Here is a 19172-nt window from a genome sequence, read left to right as displayed (position 1 = left end):
TCTTATACAATGATATTATATCATTGAATTTAAGTCTAAGACAACCATTATACAATGACCCACTTGTTATCTACTGTACAGCAGAGCGACATCCACTTACCTGCTTTTTAATATTTGCTTTAATATGAAATACATCTTGCATTTTGTCGAAATATGCACAAATAATATGCAGTAATATACAACAACAAAATTGTGGTTGTCTTTGAACTATTATGATTCGTAAAAACTACTAATGGATATACAAAAATGTGAAGGTGCTAAAAGGAAAAAATATACAATTACATAAAAATCCATGCTCTAATTATAATCTTATAATATAGATGATTTTCGTGCAAGAATTTTCATAACATTTCTAAGATAGTTCGATAAATAAATTTAGACATAAATCAGAGCAATATATTTTATTTGATTTTATAGAAATTAAGTAATTAGTAATATAATTAAAATGCTGTTCAGGTAAATGTGTCACTCTGGCTTGAAAAAAAAATCCTCTTATGTGCATATTATAATACACTCCGAATAATTATATACCTAATAAGAAAATAATATTTAGTGTAATTATATCATTACAATTAATAATCGTTAACGTTTCTCAAAATTATAATCCCAACTATAGGTTACTATATTGAAGACGCGCAGTAAATACTAAAGGTCGTAGTTTGGTTTAATATTATTATTATTATTATTATTATTATTAATGACATAAATCGGGTATTAAAATCACAAATAATATTAAATATTCAGATATTCGTAATTCAGGTTATCCATTGGAGCCAAAGTAATACAATCTCGTGGATTTATATCCGAAACGCTCACTAAGCCGGTATTTTGATTACATTTCTTTGAAAAAAACTCCAACTTATATATGTATATTTTTTCTGGTCGTTTTAAAATTATGCACAAATTACGAACCTTTACTATATAGGAATTTACGCGATTTTTTTCAGTAGAACGAAACACATTTTTTAAATTAGCCCAAAATATAATATAATGAAATAATTTTAATCTCATCGGTTTGTCAATTTCTAGCTCAAGTACATTATATAATAATATTATATTAGCAGGCACCCTGCGCAGGCATAATATTTTATTGTGCAATGTTTCCCAAACGTAACACGTCAATTATTAATTCTTAATTAAATTCTATATTATATAGATGAAATATATAATTACTATGCGTGATTTGATATTTATTTACCACGCTGCAGTATATAAAATATAATAAAATTGTCGTAATATTAATTTGGAACTGTACACAACTTCAATACAGAATGAACCTTATAGTGATTTAGGTAATTATATATAATATATGTTATAGTAATATTATTAAATCAAATATTAGTGTAATCCTCAATACAATGCGTTATATAGGTACTAGCGTTATTATATAACAATATCATGACAGGGTGTTAGGGGGGGGGGGGGGGTCGAGTGAGAAAACAATGAGGCGTCTATAACGTCTTAAGGTTTAGTTTTAACGCGTCGGACGTCCTGAGGAAACAACACAGATGTTTATCGTGCTAAGGTTTTGCTATGTAGATCGTACCTACAATATTATTATATGCAAACACGGTTAGAAAATTATATAAGACGTATATTGTTTCCACTTATGCCGAGGACTAAGATTGAATATCAGTGCTCACTGCTGTTCACATGCTAACAACAATAAGTATAAACAATTACAAATATTTTTTTTTTTAATACAATTAACGAATACTATAGACAAGGATCAATACTTCTTATACATATCAATCAAATCAAACTATGACGAAAATACAAATAGGTGTAATTTTTGTGGAACTGAACTCTCAGTCAACCACATAATTACAGAATTCCTCCAATACGTAAACAACCTCAGCAGCATCTACATAATATACAACAGCCTATAGGCGCAGCACTCAGATCTGACGCGAAAACCACCACACAAATTTTAAAGGTCTTAAACAAAACCAAATTTTAAAACCTAATTAAACAGAAAAAAAAAACGTTACCAATGGACATTATCGCCGATGTTAGTTTAGAACAATAAAAAAAAAAATACGAATAATAATAATAATTTGTTATGATATTATTATAATAATATGTACCTATGTATACTTACTATATTATAATCGCAGGTGTTGGGGACCGAAGCCATTGACGTCACCGAAGTTTTTATTCGACTGCAAAGGCGACAAGTAGTGTACAACGTCGCCATCCTGATTTTCATTACAGTTCTTTTGATATTTTTCGTACGAGGTAATCAAAAAAATAACAATAATATATTATTATTTATTAAAATGGACTGATTGTATTGATGGTTTGAACTTTATTTGGTTCATCCCTTCATGTACAGCAAACTATCTAGTATTCTAAAGTAGTTCTTACTTCTTATTTAGTTCTAGTCTAGATTCTATAGTTCAATTATAGCAGGATAGCAACATACGAAAAAAATGTATGACGACATCGTATAACATCTTGTGATACTTCGTTGGTATAATATTGGGATCAAACTATCAACCACGTATATAAGGTTTTAATAAGAAAAATAAAACGAACAATTCAATTGTGAAATCAACCCACCCCAAAAATATAACATAAATTCACATAGGTGTTTGAAAAATTAGAAATAAAGGCATTTAGTGCAAGGCTTGAAACCGAAAATATTTTTTCCTATTTCAATTTCAGGTTTGGTTATAGGTATTTATTTTTTTCGATTTTTATTTCGGTATTTTTTTTTCTGATTTTGTTTTTGTTTTGAATATCGGATTTTATTTTTCAGGTTTCAATTTCAGTTTTGATTACCGGTATTGTTTTTTTTCAATTTTATGGTATCTATTACGGTTTTTGACGGTTTTAACCCGTGGTACTCAAAATCGGTATGCAATATCGTTTTCAAGCCATGATTTAATGTTAACATAGGTTGGTTTCAGGTTTTTGTTCGAAGGAAGGGAGGGCACTGCTCATTGTAATTCGTTTTTCCACTTTTACGACAATACTTTTAAATAATTTCACGTATTTTTTGTTCACACATTTGTTTCTTTCCTGCGCAGCTGATGTGGACCCCCTCCTAGACGATGATATATATTATAAAAAAATACAGTAAATACTTATAGTAAAAAATACCTTCAAAATACATATTATTTATCAGGACCCCCCCCCCCCCTGAAGAAAAAAATATTGTAAATCCGCCATTACATATCACTATATATTATAGTATATACCAGTGCATTCCCCATGCATTTAAATACACTTAAAATATCTACCTCCTCTGTCCCTTGCAAGTCACCATTAGTCACATTTACCCTAACGACTTGTTCTTATAAACGCAGTTTTATTTTTATGACATGGTTATCATCATATCATGTGTAGATTGCTGTGATTTCATCGTAGGTCATTTGTACATTTCCAAAACACCTAGGTATTTAAATGACATTTATATGTTTTGTATTATCTACTGTTTTAAAATTATTTGACATTGAATGTTAAAAAAAAGTTTTACTATACTAGAATATAGTAATCAAGTTTATGGGTGCTACAGTTTGCTCAATTAATAATATTGATGTTGGACACAACTAATAATAATTATATTATGGTCTTGTCTCGGAAAAAGCCGGAAAACCTACGACGACCGCGACGTGTCGACGTTACTCAAGCGGGCACTTGGCGTTTTGTCAGTTCCGGCTTTTGCCCTCGACTTATAATATTAGGTACCCAACACATCCACGTGAGTAGTCCTGACGGTTTTCGTGTTTCCACAGTGGGATTGCCGAGCAGCAGTGGCGGCGGTCAAGTGTCCGTCAGCAAAACGGCGTCGACGATTGTGCGGAACTCAAACGCCGCGGCCTCCGCCGTCGACTACGCCAACGGCAGCGGTTTACCGTTCAAGACTATTTCCGTCGACGCTGACCTTTCGTCGGTGCATGCCACCCCCACCGATCCGTCGTCAAACATGACGGGTGAAACATTGCACAAAATATCACACCACGCTATTATATTTACATATGCCAACTATACCAGCTGCCAAAGTCACGTATATTATATACCTACCGGCTACCACGGTCACGTATATTGTATACCTACCTACCGGTTACCGCAGTCACGCGTATCGTGTACCACAGTGTAAAGTACTATTACCACACTGTATAGCGTGCCCCTCTCCCAAGATACGCGCATTCCACGTTTTTCGTCGTCCGAAATTATTTTCCACCACCACCTTAGAGCCTAACCTAATTAGGGTCACGCCTAATCTGCGTGACCCTAATTTAGGTGGCGACTTGAGGTTGAAAAAGGCTGACTTATAATACATACGTCGTTTCTGTTCCCCTCGAAAGTCGAAACTGATCGTTAGAAGTACCTACCTACCCATAATTGTATGTGTAAATATAATTTAGAAACTTCGTTTCCACGTGTGTAGGATATTTGATGTAATAATATATTTCGGGGGGCCATGCGGGCACGACGTCAACAATAATTGTTTTTATTTCGAGTGTTATATTTTATTTTCAGCTTCGACTCCGAAAAAAAATAACGTTCCGATCATTCTGCCGAATCCACCGGCGGCTGAAGATATGTACGACGTGGCCATTTTCAATCCCATGTATCCCATCGTCGAATACCCCAAAAGTAATTTAAACTTTTTACGACGCGCACACAGACGCACGCTGTATAATATGTAATATAAACACAGTATAATGTAGATATACACAGTATATAATAATAACGAGATATTTTATATTCACTCGAATGTGCATGCGCAATTTTGTAATTGAAAACACAATATGTATACTATATAGGTACGCGTATTTACCTATAATGATAATATACGTTTGCGAGTTTGGTTTGGATTTTTCGGATTCGTATAAAATCGCATATTATGCACATAATATCATTATACACGCAGTCGTGGGCATATGGTGGCACGGCGCAACAATAATGGCGTGTATCGAACTTTCCGTTTTCATTATAATAATAATAATAACATATTATATATAGGTACAGAGTCGCGTATATCATAATAATAATACCTTTAGGGATTTAGAACGCCGATCGATCGAAAACCACCGCCCGGGTCCTATAGGTACAATAGTGCGGTATGTATAGGTAATATAAAATCCGACAGTCCTCTACGCTTGTGCATAATATTTATATTATAATATTATCAATATGTGTGTGCGACACAATCACGTTAAAAAATACGTTGACGAAAACCGTAAGGCGACGACGTCCGCGTCGAACAATAATAAATTGGATTTATTAACGTGTCGCATAAAACGTCGTTGCGCGACAATAACGATAATAATAATAATATTCTCTCGGCACAATAATTATTAATTTCGCATAATATCGGATTGAACAATAATAATAATATATATTGTTTGGTTTCGCGAGGTCATGAGAGGGCAAACGTTGAACACAAAAGATTAAAGTTTTCGATAAATTCCGTAATGCCATGCCAAAAGCAGCTCGTTTCGGTATTTTGTATATATATATATATATATGTATTTATATGCATAAAATGTTCTTATTATAAATTTTCATTATTATTATTTTCTGTTCTATTTTAACAAAGATTTTGTGCACTGGAAAAGGTTCAACGGACCGCAGTCGTAGGGAGTTTTATTTCGTATATTTCATGCACTAAGAAAAATAATTATCACGTACCGGTAAAAAATAATAAGCACACGTTCCGTGGAAATTAGTCCGTAATAATTATGATGATAATACCTAGCATTAGAACTTTATGATTTTCACTCTTTTAACAAAAAGTGTGTATTAACTTTTAACTTAACTGAGTTAACCTATAGTTAAATTAACTTTTAACTTTTTGTTATTGGTGCATATTAACTTAACTTTCCTGAGTTAAATAAACTTTTCATAAACTTGTCCAGCCTTGGGCATTTGTATGAAGTATACCTGGATTGAAGAACTTGAACATTTTCAGAGGCTAATTTAATATAATCCCACCCCGTAGCACCGATAACCCGATAAAGACTTTCGCTGAAATATTTGTATAGGTAACAACCTCTTAATCATAATATATAGTTATTACTAAAATAGGTACAACTATAATAGTTAATACCTACTAAATATTATCACCTATATTGGCGTTTTCACTATTGGCCTATAATTTACTCGCCCACAACCCCTTAAAAAACTCAGAGGCAGCCGCCTCTCTGCAATTACCCTTTTCGCCACGCTACTTTGGCTATAATATAGTATGTTATTATATAAACGGATTTCATCAGCATGGCCTGTACGACAGTAATAGTTATTCATTAAACGATATTATTATATATACGAACGTACATGATTTGAAAAAATCCAAACTTAACTTTTGTCGCACTTTATTGATTATAGAACAATAGTTATATTATTATTGTAGCTGTTTATTCACATAATATAATACCTACATTTAAACGCAAACCGATCGTCGTGGACACTCGTGGTCATATTAACTATAATATTTTATAATACTGTCCGTTTGTCCGTGTGCAGCGTGTCAATCCATTTAACAAAATATATTGTTGCCATAATATCATTGCCATGGCCGCCGCCGCTTAAGAATTATTACGATATTCACTAGAACGTCACGCGCCAAACTGTAAAGAAAAAAAACCCCTACTGTGTAATACTATTTTAATCAGCAGGTACTTGTATCCAAGGCTGCAAATAAATATTTTAACGAGTTAAAAATTAGTTCATTATAACGAAGTTGGGCGACGGGTTAATTTTCTTTCATAATATTATTAATAACATTTTAACGTTTAACCCTCGCGAGATTATTAATAACGTTTTCGGTACAAAATATCGAGTTATTTTTCATTTAGTGAATTTTTTTAGTCTACCGAGTTAGAAATATATTATATTAATACTATATAATATACGCAATTAGGTGGTGTGGTTTTTTTTTATTATAATATTCATAAAAAATATATATCAACAAAGTCAACAGATTTCGACTAAGTGTTATTCCTCTTGCCCAAAAATAAAAGTATCTAAATAATTACGAGTTAAATACCGATTCGTCAACTACCCAACGAATAAAACAACTATATAACTAATCCTGACGGTAAATTACGTTAATTTACCGACGGTTAATGTTTAAAAACACGCTGTACATGGTTTTATAATACTATTTATAGTTAGAGATAACGCGTTATTATCATAATTATTATTATCACATATAAGCAATTTTAAAATGTATTATACGTAGAATGATTAATTTATCACACACACGTTGTATTTTATTTTTGTCACTAATGCACAATTTTACTGCACAGGCACTTGCCTACCGTCTTTTTGTCAAAACGTCACGTCCACCTTACCACAGTACCTGTACACTATACCTTACAAGCCAGAATACGTAATTATTATTGCAAATTATTGCCATCAGATACGACTCGGAAGAGAACATATTTGAATATTGTGGGTGTGGGTGTGGGTGCACGCAAATCGACCAATGATGGTGTGGCCATATTATATTGAGAAACTACTGTCAGTTTTGTGTGCAATTAAATATTATGTGCATTTTTGTACAATTTTCAAATGTTATGTATTAGGTACGTTCATCTTATTGGTGACGGTTTTGTTTAATCAATTTCGTTATAATATTGAAACACCTTCCATTTTATGACTACCTGCGGCTTACGTCTTACATACAATGCCATCATTGGCTCGCGGTACATTAGCGGCTCATGACATGATGTGTCGGCGTCCAGTTTTACTATGGCAGATAAAATATCAAAGTTGTAGTCATTTCGATAAAATAATATTCTGAAGACCGACACCGCGAGTTCAAATATTATAAAATGTTCTCTTTCGATTCGAATTACGATTGGATTGTACTTTGCTGTCGATATACGAACGTGCACTAATCAACTAAACTTGCTTCTATGGTATAAAAAGGATCCCAGAGAGCTGATAGCGCTGGAGTCTGTGGTAAACGTCCGTTGCTATGAGCTGACGGCACTGTACTTTTGTGCGCTCCTCGCGTCCAGAGGCTGTGGAAACCGCAAATTGAAGCCTTGTCAGTCGCTTTGTAAAGGTAAAAAATGTATCCACTAAAAACTACCAATACAATGTACCTATACCTCCTGCAGGGATTTCTTTGAACGCGCGGTCTCTGTAGATTTTCGGGTTTAAAAAAAAAATTATTTCAAAGTGTATTCCTATAAATTCAACCTTGTATATTGCCTAAAAATATTTTTTAGGTTTTTCATCTTCTTATTCTTTTAACAACACAAACCATAGGCACTTAACCTATTTTTATTTTAAGTCATTTTGAATCCGTTTCTATTTTATACATTTCGTAGTTATATGTTTGGGTCAAACGTGCAAAAAGCCGAATTACCTATAGTGTATTATATAAGCATTTCAATTTTATATGTCTACAAGGAATACCCCGCGCAACATTTTTGTATTATAATTAATAAGAAACAAATCTTTCGTTATTTTAATGTTTGCTTTAGAATGTGAATGTGAAAATTAAAATTACTCTATCGAGTTACATTTATTTTGAACAGAAACTTAAACGAACAATAAATTACAATAATTATAATAATAATATTAATACCCTAGGTATCTACCCAAGAATCTAAAGATAGGAATAGTAATCGTTTATACGAAATCAGTATATCACCGCATAAAAATATATTATTTAAAAAATATAATATTACGATAATATAGTAAAATAGATTTCACTCAATACGTTTTTATAAAGTCGCATCGGCTATAAATAATAATAATATATTTTATTTCCCGCGTTTCCTCCGCGGTGCAGAAGTGGGGCGGCGAACTGTTGAATGCTACTATGTTTTGATGGACATTTTACCTAGGTATATAATAACTGTCCGTTTTTTAAACCACAGAGACTATTCGGAGCTGTGGTTTCTTCTTTGACATATTTGAAGCGTACCACGAACATCGGGAGTGCACGCAGTTTCCGAACGACAACAATAACCCTAACACGTTTTGCATCGGACACCGGGAAGTACTCAACGTCAGGAAAATGAAGCTCAGAGGACGTGAGTAACAAAATGATTACTATAATAATATATATTTAGAATGGGTGGGTACATACCAGTATAATGTAATATTATTATTATTGCTATGCCTATGACAGGGGTCACGTGATTGTTTTTCAACGTGAGTTAGGTAAGGTTATAATAATATTATGAGGTCGCTTAAAATATACGACACGAACGGCGAACGCTCTGAAAATTATAGTCACAATACTGCTACAACTGCTGCATCAGGTGTTTTAGGAGGTGTATCGCGTGGCTTGAATATTAATAATGTTAATTTAACATTATAACTTTTTCGGTTACGGTTCAAGCTTAGGTTTTCCGAATTAAATTTATTATATTATTTTGATTTCGATTTGCGAAAAAAAATATTTAATTGTTAAAACATAGGTACATCGGTTTCAATGTGTAAATAAGATCACGAAAGAATAGTGATAAAAATCCAATTTTAAAGTTTTGTAATAAAAGTTCCAAACACTTAGTATAATATTATAATTTGAAAAATATATATGATGTATGAAAAATAATAATAATTAATACTTACCAATATATTTTTAGGCGTTAAGTCAGAATTTTTTTTAGGGGATATTTTATAATTAAATATAACATGTAACTATGTGAGGAAATGCTTTACACGGACTCTCCGTGTGTAAATATCAAATATGAAATAGAACCATATTATGATACTATATGACAGTACCTACATAATATATTTTTTTCGGCCATGGGTGACATTTTTCTTCGGACAGTCACGGTGTCCGGAGAGAGAGGCCGTAGCAGATACCTACGGGTGCCCACTTAAAAATTCTGCCAAAACAAACATACACGTGTTCAAAACCTACAGTACCCTCTCCCGCAGTTCCACAGGCTAATGACCTCAGTTTTCGAAGCCTCAACCCCCCAAAAAAAAAAATAAAATATATTTTTTGCATAAATACAACCTGCAGTGTGTTAACAACGTTTAAAACACTTCCCTGGCCACGCCACTGTTAATATTATTGTTTCCAAATATTAAGATGACCAAATCACCTATATGTTAATCCCTAAATCAACAAATTAAACTACTCAAATTACCTTCCACGTCGACGACGATAGTCGTTTTATTTATTTTTTTAGGTATACGATTTTCCGTACAATAACATCTGATTGGAAAACGTGTGTATAGTAATTTTAATCACGCAAATAAAACAAATATTATGTCGTGAAATCCCTAGGGAAAAACGATAGTATTATCTCACTCTGTTTTCAGTTAGGGTATAATAATGTGTACCTACTGTACCAGTGTACTTAAACCATTAATCCGGCAAAATGCACAGCGAGACGAATTGAAACGTTTAGAAATTAATTATGGGTAGGTATAAGTACAACTTACTATTATACTGCCGTGTTGTATAAACAATAATGGAAACGGTTAGGTAACAATTCATTGCATTGAAATTCGGATCTAGTCCGTTACGGAATAGTTTTCCTAATTTAATTAATGTCGTGCGAACAGAATGTTGGGCTATTTCCCGCAAGTCCTTTCCGAATCTGTACAAAAAATGAAGTGGAAACGCCATTAGCTTGGTGGTGACGACTATAATAATAATATTATGTTGGTAGCAAAATATTATGATAAAATATCGTTCGTATATTATTATAAGTATGTGGCACGCGACTATAGATATAATAATTTTTCTGCGAGTAAAATAATCGAAGAATCGCAGGCATACAGTTTTTTGAGTATATTATATTATAGTGCAGTGGAAAATATCTAGTAACATGCTACGCTCTGTTGGGAATTTAATTCATTGTTTTGGTTTTTGTAATTGTTAATTTGCTTTTTATTGTGACAATAAAATCGGTTGGAAAAAAAAAGTTGTACCCGGCACGATTTTGGTTTTTGGTTTAACTCTTATAAAAATGACCATAGGTACATGAAATTTTGACTGAATGTTTATATCAGCATTTTCTATACACCATAATATTTTCCAAATATTTTTATTTATTTTAAGCTGTTTACGGACATTTTCAATTTCGATTTTTTTAGTTTTTTTTTCTATAAATATCGATAAAATGTTATTTGTTGGTTAAACAAGTTTAAAAATTTAATGCAAGGCTCCTGATATATTGTTACAAAAGTAGTTGAAAAATATTAAAAATACATAGGCACAATTTTTTTTTATAAGGATTTTAAGATCGAATTTTGACAAAATGTATCAAATTTAAAATTGAATAATTATTTGGTAGTTAAAAATGTATAAAATGTTCAACTTTTATATCTAAGGATTGAAAATTTAAAACAAGATTCCACGTAAGTAGTTAATTCTGTTGCCAGAAAATCTAAAAAAGATAGCTCAGTTTATTTTTATAGTCATTTTAAGCTCAAATTTGGACGAAATTACATATTAAAAAACCTGGAATAACTATTTTAGTTATTTTGTTGTGATTGTATAATATTATTCGTTGTTACTTGAAACTTCTAAAGTATACTATTATATATCTATGATAGTACCACGATTTGTTGTTGATGTATAACGCGTTATAAGTACCTAATGGATATTGTGATATTTATTATAGATACCTATTATTGGTCAATTTTAGACTGACATACCGTCTCCGCTCAGAATCGTTTTTCTTATACAGTGATATTATATCATTGAATTCAAATTTAATACTATCCATTATACAGTGACCCACTTGTAACCTACTATACAGCACAACGAGATCCACTTACCCGCATTTTTTTTTTATCATAAATATGTTTTGAGGCTGGGCACAGCAAATATTATATTTTTCTAATCGATTTTTTTCTAACTGATTTTTCGTAACTTTTTTGTTGTCATGGTTACTTATTTACAAAAAAACATACTTATATTATGTCGTATGATTCATACATTTTCCCCGAAGTGAAAAATATCAAATAGTTACTATATTTATTTACTCAGCCTGCAAATCAATTACAATATTACTTAATTAGGTAAAATAAATTACATTAGTAATAGCTGATACGTACTTATGTACCAAGTGAGCTATAAGCTCGTATCTGGTATAGGTATACATAGTTCATAAATAGGTATTATAATTTATTTTAAAGTAGGTATATAATATAATACGTAAGTACTTCCTAGTTCCGACTTCCTATTATTATTATAAGAATATCCGCTGTTGTATAATTTACCCAAGTACGAAAATATGTTATGATAACAGTAATATATTTTAATTGTAAATTATTATTGTTTGTTATCAATTATAGTTTTAATTATTTCTCCTCAGAGTGAAAGTATTAAAACAGGTAGGTACTCGCTTTCTATTTCTAAAGACTTCTCGATTATTTGTATTACGCGTACATAATAAATATGTATTTTTTTTTTTTAATAAAACTGCTCACTTTGTTTAATTGTCGTAGTGAAAATATTCTCTCTTGACAATATTTTAATCATTCCTATTGTCATAAAAACAAACAGTTTGTCCATTTATTTAATGGATTTCAAGCTGGAAATGTGTCCGTCCTCGTCGAGCGCCATTATTGCTGCGTTTTGCGTTTTAATGCTGTCCTCCGTGTCCTCTCAGCGTTTGTTTTGATATATATATATATATTAAGTGGGCAATAACCAACCTCCGTCGATTTCTGTTCAATTCCTAAACCTGAAAAACAATATAATTACGCCACAAACACATATTACAAACTTTACATTTCGACATTAACTGTCATTAAGTACCTACCTACGGCGTAAACAAGTAAATTGCAAACGTCTAATCTAATTCTTTGGTTTTAAATGTAATGCTGTTTCCTAATCCTAAACGTACTATCAATCAAGAGTTACTCGCTGGAAACTCATTGAACACGACTATCGAGATATTTGTGTATCCGTAATATTTCGTTCGAATAGGTAGGTAACCTACTATGTACAGGTATTATGGCGATATTATCGTCAAAACAACGAAATAAGTAATCGGATAAAAACCATGTAATTAAAAAATAAACAGTTGTATAAAACAATGTTGATTTATAAAAACTAGAGATGGGCAATTCTCGGGAACGCAATATTACGGAAATTCTAGGAAATTTCCCGGGAACGTGTGGAAATGTGCGGACATTGTATACTGAACAAACTGCTCAAACGAATTACAGTTTACGCATCATAAGACTAAATAATGTTTTATTTCATTTAAATGTTCAAGTTTTTTGCTAAATTTAAATTTAAAAAAGCACTTATAATATATATACTGTTTGAAAATATACAAACAAAAAAATTAGACTTCAATGATTGGGCTATGCATATTATGTACAACTATATTGGCGGAATCGATGGGTCCCATTAAATTTATCAGATTTTTATTGCACTTGATACAAACATATTAATAAATAAACAAACAATTATTAACATTGTAGGTACCTACCAGAGTATCTGATAAACAACGATTTATTAAAAAAAAAAAACCTTTATAGCCATTAATAATAATTCAGTTTGAATTGAATACAATTTATAAAATAAATTAGCCTTTTTTATTTATTTAATATTTAAAAACATTTAAACACTGAATACTCACTGTGGATTGTGAAATAAATATACCAAAAGATACCACAAAAAGGTAATATAGATTATTATCAAATTATGCAGTACGAATTTATAACAATTTCTTGGACATAATAATATGGAAATCCCAATATAGATCTTTGGGACATTGGGACGTGAAGACACTTTTAATATGCGTAAATCAAGGTAAAATACTAAAATGTTTAACTTCGTATGCGCGTTAACATCCATGGTATCCAAAAAATTGATAAAATACACAGGGCTACACTATATAGGTATAATATTATGTTATATCTTATATGTAGAGTTAGGACGTTGATGACTTATGCATTTTTTTTTCCTTCGATTCTATACAATACTATCCTAGCTAAAAATTTGTTTCATGCCCCTTGATGCAGAATATTTTTATTTTATTTTGCATTTTTTTGCATTTTTAGCTATAAATTAGCTTGTTTTTTAACGTCATTTTTTAACATTTTAAAGTCATATTTTCATCTTTTAGGACATTTTTGTACTTTTTGTACAATGTGGGCCATTTTTCTCAAATTATAGATTTTAGGGCAAATGTTACACCCAAGTTTGGAAACGTTTGGATAAGTAGTAAAAGATAATTTTAATATTATTATTGTGTGGTTTTTGTTGTGATTACATTTATCGTGTTCCGATAAGATTTACTCTTTGAGAGTTATATATTAATGAAACAATTGTGCAGTGCAACAATACAATATGAGTATTATTATTACATCAACATCCTAACTCTATTAATGAGAATATTTTACATATAATTTTTTTTCATTTATATTTTACTTTATTTTATTTTTAATATTGAAATTTATTTATAAATTATTTAAATGCTTCATATATTTATAATTCATATTTTAAATTACTATTACCCATATCTCTAATAAAAATTATTATTTATAAATACGGTTTTTTCGCTTACTTAATTAGTTTTTTAGATAATTTTTAAGGTCATCTTTTGAAGTTTTTAGGGCATTTCGGCATTTTTTTAGGGCACTTTTGTGTGTATATGAATATTTTTATATGAATATTTTTTTGGCGTTCCTAATACCTAAATTACAATAACAACTACAACACAACTAAAACATTAGTGTGACTTTTTTTATATTTTCCTCATTCATCTCAGCATCTAAAAGCTACTTTAATTAGTTTCATTATTTAGTATTTGAATAGTACCTAAATATCCATAATGAATACTATTACTCTGAAGAAAATTACTCTATTTTTATGCTAGAAATATTAATTGTATCTAATGATGATTATAACTAGTAACTACCCAAAGGCCAGTAGGTACTATAATAGGATTTTATAATACCTGTACATTTTGATATTATTATAATAAACTAGCTGAACCCGTGCACTTCGTTGCCCATTAAGTGTACCAACTATATGTGACTCAAACTTTGTTCAATTCGTTATTTAATATTCGGTGTATGGTTTCAAAATTAATCTTAACTTTTCCGTTGCCCGGAATAAAAAATTCTGATTCGCAGCAGTACATTATCATGTAGGCAATCTACCTGCGGTAGATCGCGGACCCCGTGCTGTATATACGTTAGTGTATGGTTTAACTCAAAAGTATCAAAATTATACCAAGTTTGTCGTATTCTACCTATGGTGGATTGATATAATCAATTAATACAAAATCCTAACCTAACCTAACCGTATTAAAATCGATGAATAAACGCAAACGCAAACAAAAAAATTCATTCAAATCGGTCTAACCATTTAGGAGGAGTTCAGTCACAACACACGTACAGTAGAATTATTGCGCTTAACAACACATTTTGCGATTCATTTTTATATTATATGAAATCAACAAACATGCCCGATTAACCAATAGCAACCAATATAATATAATGTATTGTTTCGCCACCGTTGTATTTTTGACATACAGATTTGAGATTTCCTACCTTTCCGGGGATTTTCCTAAAATTTTATTTTGTAAAAACCTTCTCCTGGCAGTTACGAACATCTTAAAAAAAATATGAGCCAAATCGGACCAGCCGTTCTCGATTGATGAATTGTTATACATTTTTGTCTCCATTTTTATATGTGTAGATAAAATAATTTATATAGTTACCCATCAGTTATACTTCTATAAAAATACATAAATCAAAATACCAGACTGTATTTAATAACAAAAAAATTACCGAAAAAATTGAAATTTTTCTTATTTTTTTTGTTTTCCCAGGAATTCCTAATCCTGAGTTTTCAGAAATTCTCGAAAACGGGAATATTCCTTCTAGAAAATTTCAGGAAGTTTGAACCCTAATCAACAGTGCGACGGGGCTTGCTAAATTATGATCAACACTGTTATAAATTATAACGCTCGATGATTAAATGCCCTTATGTTTTCATTGTCTAACAAAAGAAACATTGTTTTCAGATGGATAATATTGTCATGTTATTTTTTTTAAAAACATAAAATTTCCTGATTTTATTTTATTTTATTATACTTCAAGTTGAATATTTAATGAAGTTTTTAAACCTGTATGTTTTTTTTACAAAGAAAATTCATAAGCTATATTGTCACAATCATCAAACTATAAATTATTATAACGATCATTACATTTTATTTTTACTATTATTTCTTATTATAATAAATGTAACATATTAATATATCTGTAAATTAAAATATATATGCGTACCTACAATAAAAAACTCAAACATTTTGCTAAAATTGCTAAAATCAATTTTTACATAATATAGTATGTAGGTACCACGTTCCCATCTAACATTTTAGGTTGTACTATCTGATTTATATTTAATGTTAAATAATTATATAAATTGAAGACCTCCCGTGGAGATCGGTGTATGTTACAATATTTTCAAAAAACGTTTTATTACATTAATTGATAAAACTCAGTGTAGCCAACACATTGTGCTACATTATGTATGAATAAACATACATTAAGAACTCCGAAAATTGATTGCAAGAAAGCGTTCATGTATGTACGTTTGTTGAAATCGGCGTATGTTACATCTGATAACATAATCAGTATCTATTAGTCAATGCGTAAAAACTTAAATATTACACCTTACATATTTTACACGTTTTTCGTTTTATATTATCAATAATAAACTATTCAAATATGAAGAAAACACAAATAGCCTATAGACCAGTTATTTGTCTCCCCTGAAAAATTTAATTTTTGTAACATACACCGATCTCCACGGGAGGTCTTCAATTGCTGACGGCGCGGCGTGCGGTGTTACTTTTGGTAAAATAAATTTAATGACAATCTATTGTAGTTGACATTTTTATTTTTACAAACACGCGTTATTCTTAAATTATCTAAACTAATATACTGTAGGTACTTTGGGTTGAGATGCTATAATATTCGTTTTAAGTGAAATCAACTTTAACTTAAATATTTATTAGGTACTCTCGTAGTCTCGTACAAATATCGGTATACAACTACCATGGTTATATTTTAGTTGTATTTGCCCAAATGGGTCATCATTCTTGTGATAAAGACGTGTTGTGGACAAATATTTGTTATTTGTTCACAGTCTGTTGACATTTTGCCCCTGTCTAGTAAAACCTGAAATTAAGCCACGGAATATAACTATATTATTAATCGGGGCGAATTCTAGGACCTATACTAATGATGTATCACTTAGAAGTTAAAACATTATAGTTGAAGTAAGCTGTCGTATATTTTCAAGAGAAATTGATTTATTTATACATTAATATATTGTAATATAAGTCATTATCGTATACTTTAGTAAAAAAAAATACCTAAAATCTGTTGTATTACGTTAAAATTTAATTTTCTATAGTTTATTTACGGTGCATTGTTTTTGATGTAGGACTTATTAGACTTAAATCTTATTATACTCTTAATAATGCAAAGTATATATTATGATTTGTTGTCCAATGTGCACTGAAAGATTTTGTTTTGAGTAAATACTTTCAATAAATCTCATTCGACGCTCGCAAAAAAACATTTTCATATATAAGTACGTTTATCAAATTAATTTTCATCATTCACAGTTAATATTGTGCAATTAAAACAGATGAACTAGATCTATATATTTATAGTACGATACAAAAGATTAAACGAAACGTTTCCACTGATATTATAATAAAATTACAATAATTATATATTATATTCCACTTAGGTAGATTATCGTAAATATTTCTTAAATAATTTCAGATTAGCTTAAGGCATTTAATGACTTTTAAATGCATACATATTTTATCAGTATAAAATCAAATGTCATTATATTTTAATAAAATATAATCGACAATTGATATATTTTGCTTATTGAATGAATATTGTCTATAGAAATATATTGCGTTATGTTTGCAGTTTGCCACGAAGGTTTTAAGTGTGACAAAAAGCGATGTATCCCATTGGATTGGAAATGTGATGGACATTTCGATTGTGAAGATCACACCGATGAATTGAAATGTTCACAATGCCCGGGTATGTATTTTTACGGTTTTTTATTTTAAAAATATACCATCATTACACCTAAAAGTATCATGCAACCATGCATCGACGATTTTTATGTTGGTATAAAAAATATGATTTGATAGTTTTATCTACAGACCAACAAAATCGTAGTATACCTTCTTAGTTTTTTTTTTTTTTGCGTATTTGCAACATAGGGTTGCAACACTTTCGTAAGACTTGCCCCTATGCCACATAATTTATTTTAGTAAGAACAACTATAATATGATACAATAATATACATCGTGGAAAGCCCACTCGAAGACCTACATGAGCTGTTATCTTCAGCGTTTGGCTAGTATCAGAGCAGCCCCCAGATCTCAGGTGGGCATAAAATATCTTAACATGTGGTTATTTGGTATGCAGACGATAGTAATACCATTCCTTCACATCATGTTTTCATCTCCCATTTGTTGTCCTGAAAAAGTTTTCTCGAGATTACTAAATCTCGCAACCGTAGACATATCGTACATTAAGTTATGTATAGTCCTCTTCTCGAGACGGTCACTATAGGACGGTTAGGTTAGGTATAGTTGTATTTATAGTTTATAGATGTATTTACTATACCAAACCTAAGATATTTTAGACTAACAGATCCATAGCGTTAATAACCGTACATCAATATAATTGAATAATTTGAAGAAGGCTTATATGACTTAAATATAGAGTGTGACCGTTTGGAAACTAATTGTATTTATTTCATCTCATCGTACCGAGCTTATAATAGCTCGTAGTAGCAATTTACATTTTAAAAATTATTTTAACCAAACATCAGATATACATTGTGTTTCAATCACCGTTTTCATATATTTTATATTCGCCATATAGTACTGTTAACACTAATATTATCTATACAATTTAAATATTGTAATATTGTAACACACTAATACAACAGAAATAATCAAATATTTAAATCAAAAGTAATAATATTTAATACACAATTAATAATATGTTTATTGTGTACTAAAAAATATATTAATTATTCCATCATCATTGCATATTAAATATTGTCACTAAAATTAAAGCTATAAGTACCATAAAACAATAATTTTAGTTAAAAAATGTTGAATACATTGCGCTTTGAAGTCATGCAGCTTATTATGGTACTAGGTCCTCAATAGGAATTAAATATTTGTTAGGGCTCTCAAAATAATTGTCCATAA

At 30.5% G+C, this 19172-nt stretch overlaps 1 protein-coding gene across 1 annotated transcript in view; it reads left to right on the top strand.

Annotated features, from left to right (window-relative positions):
- The window catches only part of LOC100570053 (atrial natriuretic peptide-converting enzyme-like), a 133302-nt gene that overhangs the window by 72258 nt on the left and 41872 nt on the right, over positions 1 to 19172 (top strand). The window contains exons 8-11 of the mRNA XM_029486831.1: positions 7263 to 7345; positions 7888 to 8026; positions 8850 to 9005; positions 17866 to 17982. Of these exons, the coding sequence (XP_029342691.1) occupies positions 7263 to 7345; positions 7888 to 8026; positions 8850 to 9005; positions 17866 to 17982 (495 nt within the window). The remainder of the gene's footprint in view (positions 1 to 7262; positions 7346 to 7887; positions 8027 to 8849; positions 9006 to 17865; positions 17983 to 19172) is intronic.

Source organism: Acyrthosiphon pisum, chromosome A1, assembly GCF_005508785.2.
Source record: "Acyrthosiphon pisum isolate AL4f chromosome A1, pea_aphid_22Mar2018_4r6ur, whole genome shotgun sequence".
Classification (NCBI taxonomy): domain Eukaryota; kingdom Metazoa; phylum Arthropoda; class Insecta; order Hemiptera; family Aphididae; genus Acyrthosiphon; species Acyrthosiphon pisum.
Note: the sequence above shows the minus strand (reverse complement) of the source record. Positions and strands in the feature narration are given on the sequence as shown.